This window comes from Merops nubicus, unplaced genomic scaffold (genome assembly GCF_000691845.1).
Source record: "Merops nubicus isolate BGI_N331 unplaced genomic scaffold, ASM69184v1 scaffold14412, whole genome shotgun sequence".
Taxonomy (NCBI): Eukaryota; Metazoa; Chordata; class Aves; order Coraciiformes; family Meropidae; genus Merops; species Merops nubicus.
In genome coordinates, this window is record NW_008592968.1 from 49,336 (window position 1) to 70,715 (window position 21,380).

General features: G+C 53.7%; 1 protein-coding gene across 1 annotated transcript in view; it reads right to left on the reverse strand.

Moving 5' to 3' along the window:
• Window positions 1-18,079, reverse strand: part of LOC103768185 (galactose-3-O-sulfotransferase 2-like) — a 19,520-nt gene extending 1,441 nt beyond the window's left edge. Inside the window, exons 1-3 of the mRNA XM_008935324.1 lie at window positions 18,033-18,079; window positions 1,337-1,447; window positions 13-934 (exon numbers count right to left, since the gene is read on the reverse strand). Of these exons, the coding sequence (XP_008933572.1) occupies window positions 13-934; window positions 1,337-1,447; window positions 18,033-18,079 (1,080 nt within the window). The remainder of the gene's footprint in view (window positions 1-12; window positions 935-1,336; window positions 1,448-18,032) is intronic.
• Window positions 18,080-21,380: the final 3,301 nt, after the last annotated feature.

The following is a 21,380-nucleotide window of genomic DNA, read 5'->3' on the forward strand; positions in this document are numbered from 1 at the left end:
TGGCTGGAGGAATCTCATGTGGTGGCAGAGGATGTTGAAGTGCCGAGGGCTCCTGGGGGAGAAGCCCTGCACAAACCTGGCCAGGAAGGGGCGTGGGTAGAAGAGCTGGTTGCCCCCACCCACGGGGAAGGCAAAGGTGAGGTTGTGCCTCTCCCCAAAGCGGAAGAGGATGTTCATGACCGTGCTGCTGGCGCTCTTGTGGACCTTCAGGAAAACAATGTCAGTCTTGGGCTCGCACGCCTCCTCTAGAGAAAACGCTTCCTGGCCTTCTCCAAGTGTCACCTCCTCAGCCTTAGAGACTCCTGTCCAGCTTGGGAAAGACCCCCTGTCCAGGTCTGTCTTGTAGGAGTGCTCTGTGTGGGGAGGGGGAGCTGAATTTGGCACGGCATGTTCCAGCAGGCTACTCCAGGGGTGGTGAGGGGAGCTCCTGGCTGGAGGCTGAGGCTGGCTCTGTGCCACCCCCTGCGTCCTCTCAGGTGGGGATGTTCTCCTGGCCTCCTCTGTGGTCATCCTCTTTGCAGAGATGATGAACTTGCTGGTGACGGCGTCGGCGTCTCCCCAAACCGTGGAGGTCCTCCCAGGAGGACTCGGAGGAGGACTCTCCCTGGTTGCTTTTCTCAAGCTGAGAAGCTGGGATTTCAGCCTCGTGGATGGAAGGTGAGCTGTCCCCTTCTTGCTGCTCTCCACAGGCTGCCCCATCCAGGGCTCCTCTGGGCTGCCTGGCTTGCTTTCCAGTGGGGTCTCCTGGCTGAAGTACAAATGCATCTGAAAAACATCCTGCACGCTCTCAGTTGAGGTGGGATCTGGCACGGCTTGCCTCTGCCAGGGCTGGGGATCCTCCTTCCACAGCAAGCCTGGGGTCTGGAGGGCATAGCCAAGCTGCAAATGGCCCATGGGCTGCTGCAGGGCACGCTCCAGCTCGCAGCGGCAGCTCCTGTGGTGGGGAGGATGCAAGGCTCAGCTGCAGGAGGGTGCAGAGAGGACAGCACCAGGAAACCCCCCGGTAGGCACCCCAGAATGTGGCCCCCCCCTCATCTTTCCTGGGGTGGGGGTAGGAATTGACCACTGCCCTGGGGGTTGGGGTGGGTGCAAGAGGAGGAGAATCACCAGTGATGTGCTCATGCCTCTGTCCTGCTGGTGGAAAGAGGCAAAGCAAGAGGAGGAAGGAGAGAGAAGAGCAGGTGGCCTGGAGAAGCTGGAGGAAAGTCTGCAGATGACCCCAGATTGGGACCACTGGGAGGATGCTCAAGGTTTTCAGGAGGGTTTTAAGCCCACTCAGTGGTCAGCAAAAGGCTGGGGGTGGAGGTGCAGGTTTGCAAACCTGCTTGGGACCTACCTGGGAGGCTGCAGCTTCTCAATGACTTGAAGTGTGAACAAGAGGAGGATGAGGAGGCTGAAGAAGACCCAGAGCCGACCTGGCTGGCACCTGTATATTGCTTTCAATTTCCTGCAAGCAAGCAGATGTTTCAGACCATCAGTAGGGAGTAGACACGTCCAGGTGAGGTAGAGGGGAAAGACACCTGGACACCACCTTCAATGATTATTTTTTTAAGGTAAGGTGATGTTTTCATGGGTGGAAGTGGTGCAGAGGCAGCAATCCCCCGTGAACCTCACGGAGGCTGTGTTTGAACACCGTAGCCTGGTGGAAATTTCCAGCTGGAACAGAAATATCCCACCAAAAGTAAACAGTGATAACAACAAGGTCCACTGGCTGCTGGGGAGCGCCCGCCCCGCGCCGCCTGGGCTCCTGCTGGGGCAGCAGGGACGGGCACTGCTCCTGCTGCCCCTGCCCCAGAAACACCAGGAGCCTGTCTGCAGAAACGAGGACAATGGGCCTTTGTTTTCCCTGCTCTCCCCTTCCCTCCACGCCTGCTGCTGGAGGGGATTGCCATCCGAGAAGGCTGCAGATGTGCCGGTGCCCTGGGAAGCCCAGTTGTGCCTCTCTGGTGCATGACCTGCCTTGGAGTCTGGTTTTAGTCCAGTCTACAACAGCAATGTGGCTTCTTCAAGTCATCAGCACTCTGCTGGAGGGGTTTGGGTTGAGTGGGTGGGTGTTCAGGCCCTAAAAAACATTGCTGTGGGACTGGCCCTACTGATGGTAGGGCTTGCTGCAAACCCTGGTGGAGCTTGGTCATGGTCTTAGTCTTCATCTTAAGAGCAGCAGTCTAAGCTTCCTGGGGAAAAGGGGTTAGTTTGAACTTCATTTCTGCTGGTTTCTACCTGGGGAACCTCCTGTTGCCCAGCAGGAGATGATCTGTACTGAGAATCTGGTTCAGTCCTGGTTGTGCATCAGTTGGAACACCCATGGGGTGGGTTCTACCCTGCTCTCCATAATGTCACTGACTGAGCTGAAATGTGAAGCTCATCCTAGGAGATTTTTCCATGTCTAAAGTAGTTTGGACTGTCAAGGTCTCCAGTCATGGCAGTGCTACTGAGGATCCAAAAGGCACAATCCCTAGCACAGTGACCAGGTCAGCACAGCATCCCCAAACCCTGATGGCCACCTGGAGGCATCCATGCTCATTTTCCACTGGAGGAGCAGGCTGCCAAGCTGGATGAGAGACAGGCAGCTGGTGAACATGCACATGGCTCACTGCCTGGCCCTGACAGCAGCACGAGGAGAACCACAGAGCCACTTGGGTTGGAAAAGACCTCTAAGACTGAGTCCAACCATTAACCCCACTCTATCAAGTCCACCTCTAAGCCTTATGCCTGAGCAACACATCTATGTGGCTTTTAAACTCATCCAGGGACTGTGACTCCACCACCTCCCTGGACAGCATGTTCCAATGCCTTCAGTGAAGAATTTCTTCCTAATGCCCAGTCTAAACATCCCCTGGAAAAGCCTCATGCTGTCAAAGACAAACGAGTATGCCAAGCAATGGATCAGAAAAATGGCACATGCTTAAACAGTACTTCAAATATTAAGATGTGTTGAAGGGAGAGAGTTGAAGCAGAGACTGGGGCTGCCTGTGGTATTTAATTATACACCCCAACTGTCTCTTTGGGGACATGAAGCACCCAGCAGTGAAGGCAGAAGGAGGCAACGTGTCCCTGGCATGCAGCACTGGGGGAGGTGACACCTCTGCTACTCTGGTATCTGTATTCTGTGCAAATATTATTCTGGTTTTGCTTCCACAGAGGTCCCTGGTTGGTGCTCAACTCTCTAAAGTGAAAGATCCAGATTTGCTGCTAGCCTGCTGCCTCTTTTTGAGATGGCTGTTGTGTTGGCTGAGAACACACAGCGTGTTCCTGGCTGCTTGGGTCTGATCTGGCTAGCATAAAAACCAGAGCCCTTCCTCCAGGCTGGCTCTGATGGGACCTGTGGGACATCAAGGAGGGTGTGCTGAGAAAGAGAGAGCTGTGATGGCACCGAGTTTGTGCTGAAGATGCCAAGAAATTGCCCTGAAGGCAGCAAGACCAGGATAAAATGCTACATGGAGCAGGAGGAGCCTTTGTCTTGGAGGCTGGATGAGTTTTAGCTGGACAACGAGCCTTCAAAAGGCTCAGCTGCTCCCCATGGGTAACTCCTCTCCAGGATGAGATCATGGGTGTGGGTGTCTTGGCACAGAGTTAAATACATCACATCAGAGAACCAGGAAGATGTCCAAGATGCACTGGGAGCTGGTGGGCGTCGATGTAGGGTGGGTTGGACACCCAGGGCAACCTGCAGAGGCTTTGGAAATGCCTCTGGCTGCAAGCAGGCTGTGGCTGAAGAGCCCCCACGCATCAGAGCCTGTGTGCTGTCACCTCCAAAAGTGACAAAGCAGAGTGCAATGATGGAGGCAGTGCCCCAAAGGTGCCTTTGTCTGCATCAGCAGAGCCACGGCAGCTGAATCCTCCTCCACTGATGGATTTAATCAAACCCCAATCTGTTAATCATGCTGATGCCCCCAGCCATGCCTCACTGCCAGCTCCTGGTAGGGGAGGGGGTCCCTGGGGTGCTGCTTGGCAGCAGGCACTGCTTGAGTGCAGCAAGACTGGAGATTTCCCCTCTGTTTTTATCCCTGTGCTTGGAGCAGAGAGGATGACTTGCCTTCCTCCAGCCTTTTCCCCTTCCCTGGCCAACACAACAAGCAGCACACGGCTCAGGGTGGGTCTGGGGGTGGCTGGCAGGTCTCAGGTGCTGTGGGAGGTGCTGAGGTTGTGGGCACTGGCCAGGTGGGTGGCAGAAAGAGTCTTTTTTGATTTGCAGGGGCCAGATATGCTCCAGGCAGGGAGCCAGGTTGTGCAGGGAGTGACCGTGCACGCCACAGGCCAGCTGCAGCCTGCTCCCAGAGCCCTGCTCTGTGCTCACACCACAGATCAACGAGGACACAGGGGCTGCAGGATGCTCAGGAGATAAGGTAGGACAGCAAGGGCACTGTCTGCCTGCCTTGGTGCCCAGCCTACCCTTGAAATAACTGGGTTAGGGGAGACCCTGAGCCCCCCAGCACTGCAGCTTGGTGTGCTGGCTGCCTGCAGAGCTGAGAGCAGCGAGCCCTTGCTCAAGGTGAGGCAGGGAGGGGTCAGCATCCTGCTTGCCCACCAAGGTCTTTGCCATTCTTCTCCCTTTGCTGTATCAGGCCTTACAAAAGATGCTCTTTTCCTGCCTAGCATGAGGAGGACAGTGCTGCCCTTGGAGCTTGACTAGGAGAAGAGCCATCAGCCCAGACCTCCCTCCATTTATGCAGAGCAGAAGCTCTCCCCTTCCCATTCCCATCATCACTTCCACCTCCAGCCCTTTCTCAGCACAGAGGAACCTCCAGGGACACGACCTCTGGGGGGGTAGGGTGGAAACAAAATTTTTACTTAAGGAAATAACGTTTTACTCCACTAAATAAGAGATCTACTTACGTGACCAAATACCTTCTGCACTTCAGCATGGCGAGCCGGAGCCTTGGCTGGGGAGCGGGTGGTTCTCATCAGGCTGGGAGAAGAAAGCAAACACCCAGAGCCTGGCTGGTGTGCCTGCAGCTGGTGGCCCCTCCCCGGGGGCCAGCGAGCCCTGAGTGGACCTTCCCACCAGTGCCCTGCTTTCCACACCTGCCCCGGGGAGTGACCAGCCCCAGGCCGGTGACTGGCACGGTTACCCGGGCACAGCCAGGGTTTAAACCAGGGTTTAAGCCAGGGTTTAAACCAGGGTTTAACCACTTCTGGCTCTGGGCACCCCTTTCCTGCATTTCCATCTTCAGGCTGGTTTCCCATGTTCCTCCAAGCCAGCAAAGTCCTCATCCCCCCCCGTGCTGGGGCTCTGCTGTGTCAGGATGACCAGCCACAGCACTGCCCTGCTAGGAAGGTTGGGTTTTTTTTTGCTGGTACCAGTAGAAAATGGTTCACTGGAGCTGCTCCTTGCTGGCTGGTGAACAATGTAAGAGCTCAAAGGAGGACTGGGAGGCTGCCCTCCACGATGGAGGTCCACAACCAGTCCTTTGGCCAGGGTCTCCTCCCTCTCCAGTAGCTTTTCCTCCACATCTTTCCCCTTCAAGGCTCACCCCATCATCCTGTAGAGCACGAGCAGGACACAGCTATGGCTTTGCACGACCAGGGAGCCCAAGCCCAGGCAGTGGGGCTGCCTGCTTCTCATACTGGGGCACCAGGCACCTCCTGGGGGTGGTGGAGACGGAGGACTCCTGGCTGCAACGTGTGCCACGGCTCAGGGGCTCGTTCTGCAGGGCCCAGGCTCCCCACCTGCCTCCTGGCACAAGAGAAGTGGACCCTGGCAATTTGTTCTCCTTCACCTCTGCCCATGGGTGTCAGGAAGCACATACCAGACAGAGAAGTCACTTCCCCCCCAGACCTTGGCTTTCTGGAGGAGCTGCAGACCCTCCCTGTGGGGCAGGGAGCAGCGTTCCCCCCACCTTGGCAGGGGCAGGGGCTGCCTCTCCCTGTCAGCCTCACCAAAACCACAAGTTTGCTGTGGGGCTGTTGGGTTCCCCACCCATCCTGCACGCCAGCTATCTGCCCAGGCTGGCTGGCAGCTTATCTGGGAGCCTGGGGCTGGCTGAGAGCCGGGAGGGAGCTGGAGGTTTGCAGGGATTAAACCCTTTCCTGCTGTTGGGACTCACAGTTGGTGCTTCTCCCCTCTCCTCCCCGCTGTCCAACCATGCCCATGCAGTCTGAGATGGGTAATCCTGCCTGGGGGGCCAGGGGGATGTGGGGTAGGTGCACATTTAGCATCCCCCAGGCACAGACCCCACCTGGAGTGCTGTGTCCAGCTCTGGAGTCCTCAGCAGAAGAAAGCCAGGAACCTGTTGAAGCAAGTTCAGAGGAGGGCCACAAAAGTGATCAGAGGGCTGGAGGATGTCTCCTGGGCAGAGAAACTGAGGGAGGTGGGGTTGTTCAGCCTGGGGAGACCTTACTGCAGCCTTTCCACACTTAAAGGAGGCCTTTGAGAGAGGTGGAGACAATCTTTTTGTAGGACCTGTTGGGATGGGATATAGGGTAATGGTGTTAAACTAAGGGAGGGTAGATTCAGATGAGATATAAGGCAGTCATTTTTTATTCTGAGGGTGGTGAAACACTGGCCCAGGTTGCCCAGAGAGGTTGTGGAAGCCCCATTCCTGAAAACATTCAAGGGCAGGTTGGGCAAAGCTCTGGGCAACCTGATTTAGTTCAAGATGTCCCTACTCACTGCAGGGGGGGGTCTTGGGCTGGATCCCTTTACAGGTCCCTTCCAACCCCAACTACTCTGCTTCTGTGACCTCAGGGGACACCCTGTTGCTGCAGTGCTTGGGGCACCCTTGCCTGGGAGCACCCAGAGGCTCAGCAACGTGAGGGTGCCCACACTGCCCTGATCTTGCTCCTCTTTGTTTCCTCTTGCTCAGCTGACACTTGTAGGGTTTGCTGCTGCTGGGCTCATTTGTTCCCTTAAGGAAGAGCCTGTTTGTCCATGGGCACCTCATGGGAGCTCCAGTTTTGGTAGGTAATCCTGGGGGAGATGGCACTCCTCAGATCACACCCAGCAGTCTCTTCTCCCCAGCAGATGTTGGAGCAGGGGTCAGGATACGTGCAGGCAAATGTGTCTTTTGGAGCTGTGGCTCCAGTCATTTTTTATTCTGAGGGTGGTGAAACACTGGCCCAGGTTGCCCAGAGAGGTTGTGGAAGCCCCATTCCTGAAAACATTCAAGGGCAGGTTGGGCAAAGCTCTGGGCAACCTGATTTAGTTCAAGATGTCCCTACTCACTGCAGGGGGGGGTCTTGGGCTGGATCCTTTTACAGGTCCCTTCCAACCCCAACTACTCTGATTCTGTGACCTCAGGGGACACCCTGTTGCTGCAGTGCTTGGGGCACCCTTGCCTGGGAGCACCCAGAGGCTCAGCAACGTGAGGGTGCCCACACTGCCCTGATCTTGCTCCTCTTTGTTTCCTCTTGCTCAGCTGACACTTGTAGGGTTTGCTGCTGCTGGGCTCATTTGTTCCCTTAAGGAAGAGCCTGTTTGTCCATGGGCACCTCATGGGAGCTCCAGTTTTGGTAGGTAATCCTGGGGGAGATGGCACTCCTCAGATCACACCCAGCAGTCTCTTCTCCCCAGCAGATGTTGGAGCAGGGGTCAGGATACGTGCAGGCAAACGTGTCTTTTGGAGCTGTGGCTCTTGAGCAGTGAAGGATGCCCTTGTGGGAGGGACTGGGCTCTGTCTGTCTGCTGGGGTGACCTAAAAGGTTCATAACTTCTGTGTACATGTAAGAGCTGTCTTGGTGGTGCAGAATATTAGGAGTATGAGCCCCACAGGGTCACACTTCAAGGGTGTGTGCACCTTCTTGGGTGGTGTGCTCATTCACTACCCAGGGATGGGATGATCCCAGCAAAGGCAGATGAGGAGCCTGAAGGAGAGCTGATAGCAGGAGCCTCCACTCCATTCCCATCCTGTGGCCCTGAGCTCCCACCCCAGGTTAAGATGATGAGCAAGGAGACCTGAGTGTGTCTTGAGACACCCAAGACCTTGCCACTTTCATGCAATGGCTTTCCTGCTTGGCATGCCCATGGCCTTGAGGGGCTCCTGGGGGGGTTTTTCCCAGGGCTGTGGGGCAAGTTCCACCTGCAACTAAAAAGTGGGTAACTCTGGTCCATTTGCAACCCTGAGCCTGGGTTGGGGTGAATATGTGGGAAGGTGGCCACCTCTTTGGTGAGGAGGAGTCCTGTTGACCCAGATTCCCAACCTTGAGAGCTGGACAAATTGCTGGAGCAATGGGTGGTGCAAGGGAGAGCATTGGGCTTTGCAAGGGCTTGAGCTTTGTTGTAACATCAACTAGCTGCCTTCTTCTCTCTGCCTGCACCTTATTCCTTTTCCTGCTGGGTGGGGGACATCCCAATTTACTAGATGTGCTCCCACAAGACCCCTGAGAGACACTTCAGAGAGGGACGAGCTCGCGCCCGCTCCCAGCACACTCTCTGTGCAGCTTTTCTGTTTGCTTTTCAGCCCAGTTTCCAGACAGACCTCCTGGTGAAAAGCCCCATGATCATTTCCAGATGACTTTTCCTGGGGAATCCAGCACGCCACGTTATCAGCAACGTGCAAATTTGCTTTCCAAGTAATTTAGAAATCTATCACCCACTGGGCCTCCCTTTCCGCCGCTGGGCAGCTGCTGGTCCATTAGCACCCACCTAAATTGATCTTTGGTTAATTTGACACTGCAGAGGGAGTGAGGCATGCCCATTTCATCAGTTCCTATTGATTTCAGCAGCTCCCCTGGAACACTGGGTTCAGCCTGCTCTGTGGGGACACACCCATCAACTCCAGCTCCCTTGGAAAGGATGCTCAGGGCCAATGGGACCAACGCATCCCTCTGGGAAGTTGGGAGCAGAGCACGGAGAGGGATGAGCAAGGGACTGGGGCTGGGGTGCTGTGGCTGCTGGGATGGGTGGGATCCCTGCTGGACCTCGCTCCCCTGGGGTGTGAAGGGTGAAGAAGAGCTGGAGGTGCTCAGGTTTAGGTGAGGAGCACGTCCTTGCTTCTGGCTCTATGCTTTTCAGTTGGCGTTGGGACTTTGGCTCCAGCCACACACTTACCTGGTCTTTAATCTCTGCCACCTTATCAGAAGCCTTTGAACAACCAAACACATCTCCACTCACCTTGAGAACAGGCTCTGCCATTGCTTTTCAGTTGGTTTTGTCTCCTTGCCAGAGACCTCTGAGGGATTAGAGCAATCCCTCACAAGCCTGGGCTTTGTCTCAAAGCCTCTGAAGCCTGCAGGGCCAGCAGCACTCTGGTGCTGGAAGACCTCTGTGTTTTAGAGTAGCTTGGACATTAGACCAGATCCCACAGGGCCTTGTAGGATCCAGGATCTTCTGAACAATCCCTGGTGATTGTCCATGTTGTCTTCTCCAAAGACACCAGCTCACCTGTTACTGGGAGGACTTGCTGGTCTGTCTGGAGGTGTCCAGAAGCTGAAATGAAAGTGGGCATCCCAACTGCAAGGTGCCAGGGGCTCTCAGCAGAGGGTGGAGAGAGGCAGCTCCTGTGGGTTGATTGCACGTTCTCTTTGCTCCCATTGCTTTTCATCCTGTTGTTGGGCATCACTGAGAAGAGCTTGGCTCCCTCATCTTCATTCCCACCCATCATCAGGCTGTTCTTTGGGCTGAACAGCCACAGCTCTCTCAGCCTCTCCTCGTGTGAATGATGCTTCAGACCCTCCATGGCCTTGCACTAGACTGGTTCCAGTAAGTGCCTCTCTCTCGTGTACTGGGGAGCCTGGAGCTGGACCCAGAGCTTCAGATGTGGCCTCACCAGTACTGAGCAGAGTGGGAAAAGGAGGCTTCTAAATTCAGGAAGCTGTGTTTGACCTGAGGGCGATCAAAGGAAGTCTTCAGGACTCTCCATATGGCCAGTGGGAGTCCTGTGCAGCTGCCTCTGCCCTGGAAGAGGGGTAAGGGCAGTGTCCTGCCCCAGCTCTGCCCCAGCTCCAGGCTGGTGCCCACAACAACATAGTGGGAATGGTTTTCAGGTGAAGCCTGGCTAGAAAACCCCGTGTTGATCGAGGGAACCAGGTGGAGCAGGTGTTTACAGAACAAATGCCTTTTGAAACAAATCAGCAGGCAAACAGGGTGGGGACATCGTGGTCTATTGCCACCTCCTTTTCATGGAGAGGATAACAGGGCACCGAGATAAATGTCAATGCCTCACTGGCTGGAAAACAGGAAAAAGAGTTGATGGAAATCTAGGAGAGATCTTATGGTTTCTAGGAAAGCTACAGCAGTACTAAACAGTTGCCCCAAAGGTGGAGATGTGTGTCACCCTGACCTTGGCTCTCTCTGAAGGGTGTTCCCTGGGTTACAGAGGGAAGCTGAGGGTCATCACCTGAAGATGTTGACCAAGATGGGCTGCTCTGCTGAGCCTCCAAGGGGAGTATCCTTTGCAGACCTGCCCTGCTGACTGAGATGTCATGCCACAAACAGTGTCCTGCCTCCTGCCTCTGACAGGGAGACCAGAAGTGGCACAATTTGTGGAGGGTTCCTGGAGAGATACTGCAGGGCATTCCAGTGAGCACCCTGCAAGGAGGACACAACAGCAGGAGGTGTTGATCTTCATTTAACTGCCTTTCATCTGAGCTCTCCAAACTGTGGTTCAGTTCATACCAGGGGGACTTGCAGCCATGATGAAGTGGAATTTCTGTGTGGGTCATGGTCAGCTAGTGTTGGAGGAGGTGTCAGCTGTTAAATCAGATCTTCCTGTCTTCTCTTCATGTAGGGGAGGTGGGATGGAGGGTTTTCTCTGCTCTCCCCAGGTCCCTGCTGCACACAAGCACACAAGACAGAGCTGTCACCTCCTCACGTTCCAAGAGTGTGAGTCCTCATGTGAAGCTGTGTAGGATCTGTGGGGGATTTGACCATCGAGTTCCATCAGCAAGGAGGAGAACTAGTGGACCAATGCTGGTGTCCTGGAAGGACTTGAAGGAGAAGGAGTGCCCACGAGGGAAAGGGAAAAAAAAACAGTGGTTGTGTAGAAGGATGAGCTTGAAAACATCACTCACATTTTGGTTCTTCTGCAGCAACTACCAGGCAGCAGATGTGTATCTGGCTCCTCCATGCTGAAGCACAGTTGGATGCTGCTGAGAGCTTTCATCCTTCACTGCAGAAGAGCCTCAAACTCCAGGAGCTTCCTGTGAGCTCAATCCTTGCTTCTCCCAGGGAGGAGAGCCTGCCTGGCCTCAACAGCTGTCCCCTAGAGAAACTGCAGTGCCTGTGACCACCTTACTGCTCTTCTAGGTGACACAGGGATTATAAACACACAACTTTTTACTGCTTGTCCCTGCAGGGGTCATCAAAGCAGCGTGGAAATCACAGGTAGCTACTCAGAGAACAAGCACCATCAAGTATTTCCTGCTCAGAGCTACTTTTTGTAGGAAAAAAAAAAGCCCTGGAGATTGGCGTTTCCTATCCTTGGTTGTGGCTGAGGAAGCTGTTGACAGGTCCACAGTGTTTTCAGGGTGAGAAAAATAATTTGCAGCCTTGGAAGCCTGCAGAGGGGTTGAAGAAGTTCACAGAAAGCCTCAGTTTGCCACCGTGCCTTTCTGTCAGCATGTGCTGGGCTTTTCTGGCCTTGGCTCCTTCACCACTGACCTCTTCCCCCCAAGAATGAAGGACTTTTGAAGCCAAATCCCCACAGAAAAGCATTCAGGTCTGAGCTGTGCTAGACCCACCAGCTTCTTGGCCTGGTCCCTGGAGCTTCCATGAGTGAGTGTGTGAAACCTTCAGCTACAAAAGCTGTTCCTACAACCTGCTCTGCTGACACATGCTGTGCACAAAGACAAGGGTCTGCCACTTCTCCCTTTGGCCAGGAGCATTCTGGACTTGAAGCTTTCCTACATGAGGAGCAGGAAAGTCTTCCCTTTGGAGACCCAGTGTCTGCTAATGGACCTATTTATTTATTTGCCTGCTTGGTTGGTTATTTATTCTTCTTTTGTGTGCAGTGGTGCTGCTTTGAACACCCGTTTATGGCTCAAGGTGTAAATGCAGAACGTTTGCCCAGGCCAGCAGCTGTAAGTCAGGCTTTTGCTGGGGTTCTCTGCCTGGTTCTCTCTGCCACAGCTCAGCTGGCATCGAGGCTGCAGATAAACCTCATCCCCATCACTTCTCACCTTCAGGACAGTGTTGACACTGGAAGTATCCAGGGCTTGAACGTTGGCCAAGTCACTGTTGCCTTCTCCAAGACCAGCGAAGCCTCAATACTAAATACAAATGTACAACACTGTCTGAGGTTTATGCTTAATTACCCTATGCACCTGCAATAATTAAGCTAATTGGGATGCCAGTGAAGCCATGGAAGAGGTGTGAACCCTCCTCCTCAGCAGCTGAAGAGTGGACACCTGCCTGCCCGCTCCCAGGGGCACTGGAGCAGAGCTGGAGGCACACAATGCAGCATTGTGATCCTGCCGAGCTGCAGGGCAGGGTGGGAGGGAGGTGGTGGCATGGCTGGTGGGGAGCTGTGCCCCGTGCAGAGCCAGCCTGGGCCATTGTGTTTGAGCAAGGGCTGTGCAAACAGCACCCCGTGCTCTCCCCGTGTCTTGTTGGCCAGTCGGAGCTTCAGAGGGATGGATTCAGGTCCAGAGTCTATGTGTGAGCACAACTGTGGCTCACCAGAGCTCTGACAGAGCCTGGGGACTGAGAACACCCTGCTGTGGTCTCGAGAACCAGGATGGGTGCTCCTGTGAGGCAGGAGAGGAGAAAACTGAGGTGGAAGCAGCAGCTTTTCTCCTCTTGCTCCTGGGCCTGGAGAGCTCGCTCTCCTCCCCTGGGGTCTGAGGGCACTTTTATCCCACAGGGACCAAGGGCACAACTGCTGTGCACGGCCCTACAGAAAGCCAAGGAGCTGAAGAAGGTGGGGATGGAGCCTCTCGTGTGCTCTGGGTTTGGACATGGATGTTTTACCACGTCCCATTGGTGGCCTCTCCTGCATCCAGCAGAGCAAGGGCACTCCAGGTTGCACCTCTGGACTGATGGTGGTGGCTCAAGGAGGAGAATGGGACACACTGTGTGTGACAGTACACCTCACCAGTGTGGTATTTGGACCATAAGTGGTCCAAATACCATTTTTTTTGCAGATGTTAAAACATCCCCTCCTCCAAAGATCCCAGCTGAGATCAGCCAGGGCTGGAGGAGGTGTGTTTGCTGAGCAAGCAGCTGCTGTTTGCACAGAGGGGATTCATCAGGCTACAGTTTGGTTGAACTTTGTCCTGGGGATCACATAGGATAACTTGTGAGCCCCTTGCCTCCACTGCCTTGGCTTTGGATCCCTTTCTCTGCCAGGGGCCAAGGAAGTGACCTTCCTCTGGGCCATTTATTTCTCTCTTTGCTGCCTTTCTCATGGTTATCCTCTGGATCTTCTACAACACACTCACCCAGGGCAGCAGGCAGGACACCTTGGAAGGGCTCCTATCCCACCAGGCAGGTAGCTGGGTAGGCTCAACACATTCCTTGGTGCTTCTCCCTGGGATGCTGTAAGGAGCCAAGAGCTGCTAGTTACAAACCCAACTAATTCTCTGTGAGACAGGGCTGAGGGAAATGCAGATGCCATGGGATGTTGATCAAGGCAAGGAGCATGGAGGCACAGTGTCCATGCTACCACTATTGGCTCCAGTTGTGCAGCAGAGCAGGCTGTGGACACCTTTCCCTTCTCAGAGAGCAGATTTAGGTTGAAGGCAGCCCAAGTGAGGCACTCACCCAGTGAGGCTCAGCTTTACCTGGGAAGTAGAGGAGAACTGAATAGAAACAGTGTGCCAGGACCAACACCCCAGGAGGAGCCTTTTCATCTCCACATCTGCTGATCCCATCTTTGAAAAGACTTTCTGAACAAGGAGAGTGCAGGTCCAGGTTGGGAAGAAGTTAAGGGATATGGAGAGAGAGACTAGAGCACTGCAGGCTGTTTGGCATTGGTAGGAGAAAAGGGGGAAGCCAAAGACATGTGCGTGGCTTAAAGTGGCCTGGGACAAGTTACAGGCATGAGGTCAGATCACAAAGAATGGAAGAGCTCTGCTGGTGTCCCTGGTTTCCACCAGGGAATGGGTGTTAGTGCTCAGAGACCTTTGAGCCCTTGTCCTTCTCTTAGTACAGGAGGTGTCTCTTCACAAAGGTTTCTCAGGGAGTCTAGGAGCATTTTCCTTTGAGGAGATCTACACCAGGAGACAGTGCATAAGGCTTTTCTTCATCTTTATATTGCTCCTTAAGCTCAGCTAATCTAATGGATCTTGATCTTATAGATCTCTGCTTTCTCCTTCACCATCAAAGCCTCTAAGTGATGCATGAACATGAGAGTTTGACAACTGTGAACTGGGTGAGGGCTGAGTTAAATTAAAGGGCAAAAAAAAAGGAAAAATGGGATCTTTCCTCAAAGTGGGAACCCATCTTGCCATGTGTTAGAACTCAGGAAGCATTCCCAGGTCAAGCTGTGTGGGTAGAAGGAGCTGCTGTTCCTGGAGTGGAGGGCAGGATCCCAAGATGCTGGAGTTTGCTTCTTGGCTCAGCACCCTCTTGTTGAAGGTTGCAGCTGCAGGAAAGTTTAGCAGACTCAACACCTCCCTGAAAACATTCAGAAGCTGATGATGTCCAAGGTTTGGGCAGGAAAGTGAGTTTAGCAGACTCAACACCTCCCTGAAAACATCCAGAAGCTGATGATGTCCAAGGTTTGGGTTGGGATACCAGTCCTTGGCTTGTCCCCTCCAGCCAAAACCATGTGCTATGAGCTGGAAGAGCAGCTTTCCATCCAGAGAGCCCTGAGCTCTCCATCAAGGTGCCCCAGCAGGGGGGAATGTCCCTGCCAGAGGAGTCCAGCTGTGCCCACCCCCTGCACTTCCCATCACACCTTTCCACCCCCTCCTCTTTTATTTTTAAGCAGTCACCTGTGACCAGGAGAAATTGCATGGTGGCTGCTGGATAAATGAGCAACCTGTACTTTGGCATTTGTGAGCACAGCAGATTGAACCTTAACTTGTAGAGAGTTAAAACAAAGCACAATGGCCCCTTCTTTTGGCTTCTCCAGTTTATTAACTCCTCTGTCACAGACAGAGCCTGCGTGTGTTGCTAACAGAAACACTACAGTAATGAGGAAAAAGCTGATTGCTTTCCTGGTGTAAAATGCTCTCCTTGGAACCTGTGTGCTGCTGTGCTCCTAAAATCTGCTCTAGCATCCCTGGTGACAAGGAAAGAGACGTGGGTTGGGAGTTCCAGCTTCTCTGGAGCCTGTCATCATTACACAAGTCTGATGTCCTTGACTAAAGGCCAGCGTGGTCTTTTCGTGGGGATTTCCCACCCCGAGGGGAATGTGCTGGAGGAAGAAGAAACCTTGTTTGTAATAGGATCTCCACAAAGCCTTTCCTGCTGTTTGGGCATGTTATTTTTCCGTGGCATGTTTATAGAAGATGGTGTTGATGTCAGCTCAGGGCTGTGGGACGCCCTAGGGAGCCAGCAGGCAGTAAAAACTTTGGGTTCAGTGGGCAAATCTTTATTACTGCCTGCAAAAAATAATCATCCAGGTTAAAGTGGGATGTAAATGGACTGCCCTAAAAGAGGGTGGGCTCCTCTTTTCCATTCCCTGCTCTAATCAGGAGATAGTTTTGTGTTTTCTCTCCTAGGTGCCAGGGAAGCACAAGAAGGGCTGACTGCCCCCCGAGGGGTGGGCACGGCTGGGTGGGCAGGGAGCTCCTCCAGCACTGTCTCCATGCAAGGTGAGCAGGATGGGCCCTGGGATAGGAGCTGGGGTCAGCCCAGAGTCCAGATCCTGGTGGTCACCAGGCAGGTTTGAGGTTGGGATCCCATCTGGGGACTGTAGCAGGGTTGGACACAGCCTGGGGACCACTGGGCGGTGGCCAAGCAGGTCCAAGGTCTGGCTGGGGAGCTGGTCTGTTGGTTGGGGTCTGTATCAAGAGGGCTATGGCCAGGCAAGGCCAGGGCTGTGGTGGAGCTCCTCCAGTGCTCCTCCAGCATCACTCAGTCATGGGCTGCTGGACTCAGCATGGACAGGCTGCTGGGGCTGAAAAGAAGAGGATGGGGTTGGAAGAGCTGCTGTCTCTTGCAGCACCACACAGCTGCCCAGTGTTTCCAGACCAGACTTCCCAACAGGAGCTGGTTTTCCCCTTCCACTGGGATTCAAAGCTGGTGGGACAAAGCCACCTCTCCCTGTGTATCAACACCAACCATTGCACCTACTCAGCACAGCCACGTTTCCCCACTTTATGCAAATTTTAGCAAAACATCTGAAGCAAGAAGTTCTTCTGGTTACTTCCCTCTTCTTGCAACACTTTTGGGGAGCTGTTAGGGCCCTGTCACCCTGGAGCTGGGTTTTGCCAAGGATGAGACACCCCCACGAGCAGAGCTTGCAGCCACTGATGGGTGGACACTGCTGGGGGGGGTCTGGGAGTCTGGGAGAGGGCTGCTAGGTCCTGCTGATCATTCCACCCCAGACCTTCCAGCCCCAGCCAGACATGTGCCCCCAAAACCCCCACACCTCTCCCTAGGATTAATGCACCTTTATCCCTGCAGCTGGAAATGTTGATAGGATTAAAATGCCATAGGAGTCTAAAAGCCCACAGGAGGGGGTTTGAAATCTGTTCAGCTTGACCTTTCCTTCTCCCCTCTCTGCTCTTAGCAGTCCCAAGACTTTTATTATTTTCCACATTGCAAAACAGTAATTACTGGAAGGGAGAAGGTGGTTTGGGAGCCAGGGTCCAGCAGTGCCTGCGGGGGCCGTGCCAGCCCCGGGGCAAACAGGGAGAGGAGAGGCCCCTGGATTTTATCTCAGTGAGAACATCTTGACCAGTGTCCAGGAAACAAATTCCTCTGATGCTTGGGTGGGAGAGGGGGAACTGAAAGGTCAAACCTGCCTGGGGGCTCCTCAGGGATCCCTGTGGGCAGGGGAGGTCTTTCGTGGATGGCGTGGTGGCCACCAACTCTGGCAGGGGTTGGAAGGTCAAGACCCCTGGGCAGAGGGTGTCTTGAGTTGGTGGTAGGGTGGTGACCAGTGTTGTCAGGGAAGAGATGCCCTCCAAGGCCCTGAGCCCAGTGTTTAGTCATGGGTGTCAGCCATTGACCTCCAAAGGGTGAGATGTTTGCATGGCTGCTGAACTGCCAGCTCTGCATCTGAAAAATCTCAAGAGCAGAAGGAAAATTAATTTAACTAGAGTTCAAAGGATCTCCAATAAAGACTAAGCCTGGCTGTTATTCTGGAGCCTTATTTCCATTAATTCCCTTTAATGCTGCTTTAAAATTACAAAGTGGAAGGGACTTCTGGCCAACAAATTGTATTTTTTTGTGTGTGGTTTCAAAACCCCTATTAATCAGTGAGGAAATGTATTGGCCATAAGAGTGTTTAAACAGGAGGGTGGCTTCAACCAGGACACATGTCACAGCATGTAGCTGTGGTGACAGTTTAAAAATTAGCTATTGTGAGGCACCACATATGGTCAGGGGCTCAGTATTAATGATTACCATGAGTTAGCTGACTGGAAAGGGCTTGAGCAGCAAGTGGCAGAGTTCAGCTTGACCCACTGCTGAGCTGACCCTTTTCCCATTCATTTAATGCCCATTTCTGGCCAGAGTTGCTACCCAAGAGCTGAACACAATGCTTGGGCACGGTGGTGGGTGGCCATGCCAGCCCAGCTGGGCTGCCTGTGAGCTGCAGAGGACAATAAGAGGTTCAGATCCTGCTCCCTGGGCTAGATCCAGCAGTGAGAGCTGCTCTAGCAGCCAACCAGCACTGCCAGCCCCAGGGTTTGTGCAGCCAGAGCTGCCCCGTGAAGCTAGTTCAGGAGTCTTCCCTTCTTGGTGTCTCTCCTTGCTTTCTCCTTGTGTGTCCTCCTGCTGCCAGTGGCAGCTCTGTGCCCACAGCTCCTGCAAAATCTCTCTTGGTCCATCTGGACCACCAGCATCTCTCTGCAGCACGTGTAGGGCTGCTCCTCAAGCAGGGCTGGCTGTATCTGCCAGGAGCTTTCTTCTGCTTGCCTCATCGATGTCCTCCTGCTCCTCTGGCAGCTGAAGATGTGGGACCCAGCTGGGTGTCCCCTCGGGGTGGTTCTGGTGCATCTACAGGTGCATCTCCTGCTTCTCTGCTCTTACCTCTCACCATGTGGTCTTCTTCACCAGCTCCACCATCACCTTGCCTGTCCCCATCCCAGTGACCTGGGCTCTGTGACCACAGGGGGACCCCTCTGCTCACCCCCTTTGTCCCTGGATGTGTGCAGGGGGGGGTTATGTGAGCAGCAGGTCCCTCCTCCTCTGGAAATAAGCCACTCTTCTTCCTGTTCTCAGCCAGCCACATCTTCTGGGCTCCTCCAGCATCTTCTTGTGGGAACGTGGTGCTGTGGAAACGCTCTGACACGTCCCCCAGAGCAGGACAGGAGCATTTTGTGGCCAGAAGAGTTGTGCAAGTATGGTCTGTGCCCTGGTATGGCACCTGGGGTCCTGTGGGAAAGGGGCCAAGGGCACTGTGGCCATGCAGGGCAGCTGGTGCTCCTGCTCTCTCTTTCCCAGCTATCAGTAGACACTAGTTGGTTCCCACAGATCTTTGGAAGATAGAGGGGGAGGGAGGGTGAACGTTCTCAGGCTCCAGGCACTCTGTTTGCAGGCGTGACTTCAGCAACCGTGTTCTTCTGCCTCCCCCCCCAAAAAAAAACCCTTCAAGAACATCACCCAAGGCTCCCCAGGTTGCACAGAGTTGCTGGTAATCCTGTTAAGCTTTGGGTTAATGAAGCAGACTGGAATCCTTCCTTAGGAGGAATGGCTCTAATTGTATATCTGAGAGGGGGAGTGCTGCATGGAGTGTTGGCTGGCAGAGCAGAAACCACCCCTGGCTTCAGCAGTGGGCCTGGAGAGTTGAAGGTGGCTTGGTTGAGAGAGGAGGTCAAGCAAACCCATTTCCTCATGGGTGCTGGACCAACTGGTGTGTGCTGGAGGGGGGCTGGGCATGGAGAAGGTGCAGGGCAGTCCCACTCTCCTGGAGAGCTGCTATGCAACCAGAAAGGGGCAAATTGGTACCTCCCTGTCGAGCTTGACCTTCGTTTGAAAATGCCAACGTGCAGTGATGGGACATGGGGAGCAGCTCTGGACAAGAGGCCACAGTCTGCAGCTGGCCCGAGAGCTCTGAGCTGGGAAGAGCTGCTTCAAACTGACAGAGAGCTCTTTGTTTGCTCTGGGCAGTTTGGAAATGAAGCAAGACTGAGAAGCAAATATTGGTTCAAACTTCAGCTCCCTCTCTCCAGTGGCCAGTTAGCTCATCCTAGCTAGAAAACAGCTTATTGCAACACGGTCAGAACCTGACACCAACTATTTCTCCTAAGCAGTGGGGAAACTGGTTTGTAGCATTTCCTGAAAACTAAGCTAAGTGTGAGGGTGCTGGAGTTGGGGCACAGCTTCAAAACTGACCCATGGGTCTGAGCAGGGGGTGAAAACATCTTTCTGAGAGCTCCTGCAAGAGCCTGACCGGGAACTCCTCCAGTGATGAGGCATCCACTTCTCTGGACGACCTGTTTGAGTGTCTCACAGGCCTTGTTGTGAAAAATTTTGTCCTTATATCCAATGGAAATCTCTTTTCTTTCATTTTAAAGCCATTTCCCCTCGTCCTGTTACTGCAGGGCCTGGTAAAAGTTCTCTCTCCATCTTTCCTCTTTGCTCCTATCCTATATTGTAAGGTCACCATAAGGTCTCCCTGGAGCCTTCTCCTCTCCAGGCTGAACACCACCAACTCTCTCAGCCTGGCCTTACAGCAGAGGTTGTTCCAGCTCTCTGACAGTCTTTGTGGCCCTTCTCTGGACCACGTGTCAGTCTTCTGCTGGGGGCTGCAGCACTCCAGGTGAGGTCCCACCAGACTGGGGTGGGGAGGTGGGGTCACCTCCCTCGACCTCCTGACCCCACTGCAAGATGCAGTTGGCTTTCTGGGCTGCAATTGTACCAGCTCAGGACAAAGGGCAATGGCTTTAAGCTTAGAAAAGGGGAGATTTAGGTTAGATGTTACAAAAAAGTTCTTTAATATGAGGGTGATAGATCCCTGGAACAGGTTGCCCAGAGAGGTGGTGGAGGCCCCATCCCTGGAGACATTCAAGGTCACGCTTGATGAGGCTCTGAGCATCTTAACCTAGTTGGAGATGTCCCTGCTGATGGTGAGGGGTTGGACTAGGTGGCCTTTGGAGGTCTCTTCCAACCCAAACATTCTGTGATCCTGTGACCCAGCACCATTGTCTCCCACCTCTTGCAGTGGGCACCATTCCCAGCTCAGTGCTCATCTCAGGCTCACATCTCGCCCTGGGCTGTGGGGAGAGGAGCAGGGAAGATGGTCTGGCAAAAGGGCTTCCCATCAGGCTGGTCTTCTTACCTCCATCTGCTGTGACATGACCTGTGGGGACAGGACAGGGACTTTCCATGGTCAACCAAGCTGACATCCTTGTTGAGGGCAGGCTCCAGCCTTCTCCAAGCCATAAACTAGAAATTCCCATTTCTAGAGGGCAACCAGCCAACTCTCTAGACAAGCCCAAAGTCCTGATGAGTGTATATTGCCCTCTACCCTTGGGCCAACCCACCTTGAGGTTTGATTCATTCCTTTTTCATTTTTTTTCCCCTTTTTCAGTGCTTTTTCTCATTAATATCTCAAGGAGAGCTGTGTTATCATCACACAACTGCCAGCCCTGGGAACAGCAGCAATAGCTCCAAAGACCTCCACTGCTGGACAGCATCCCCTCTGCAGAAATAACCCTTCCAAAGAGTGGGGTAAGATGCCTGTGTTGGTGTGCTGCCTTCATCACAGCTCTCCCTCTTCCCACTTCATGTTTTCCTCCCATGCACACACCCCCAGAGCTCAGCTCCAGCCTCTGGCTCCAGGATGAGCTCTGCCAAACCCTCTCCCAGACACTCTAACTTTATCCCAGCCCAATTACCACCAATATCCTTTCCTTAGGACACAACCCAAGCTTCAGCCCAGCCTTGTCTCGACCACAAACCACAACGTGGTTTGCAGTAATGAGGGAGACAGAGAAATAAGCACTTTGCCTTCAATTTTACCTAGCGTGGGGCCAAGGCCTGTTCCTTTCTTGGGGTTCAGATGTGTTTGTGCACCACCAGTGACCCGTGGTTGCTCAGGGGGGGGGTGCTAACTTGTGTTTCTTCATCATTCACGTCATTTTTAGCAGCATCCTCTTGTTGCAAACAGAGCAGCTGGGAGCTGTGGTGTGGCAACACAACGAACTTGGGATGGGTGACAGTAATTCAGCTCCTTTCAGGAAGATGCACACTCCAGAAGATGTGATCCTTGCTGGGTAAGAAGGACCAAGTCCAGGAGGCACTTATTTTCCTCTGTCCTCTCTGGTAAAGCTGCTCCTGCTTGCACGAGCCAGAACATTGAGCTCTTACCTTGAAAGCCAACAAGAATTCCCATTGTTAGGAAGATCTAACCAGAACTTGCAGGAATGTGTGGGTGTGTTTA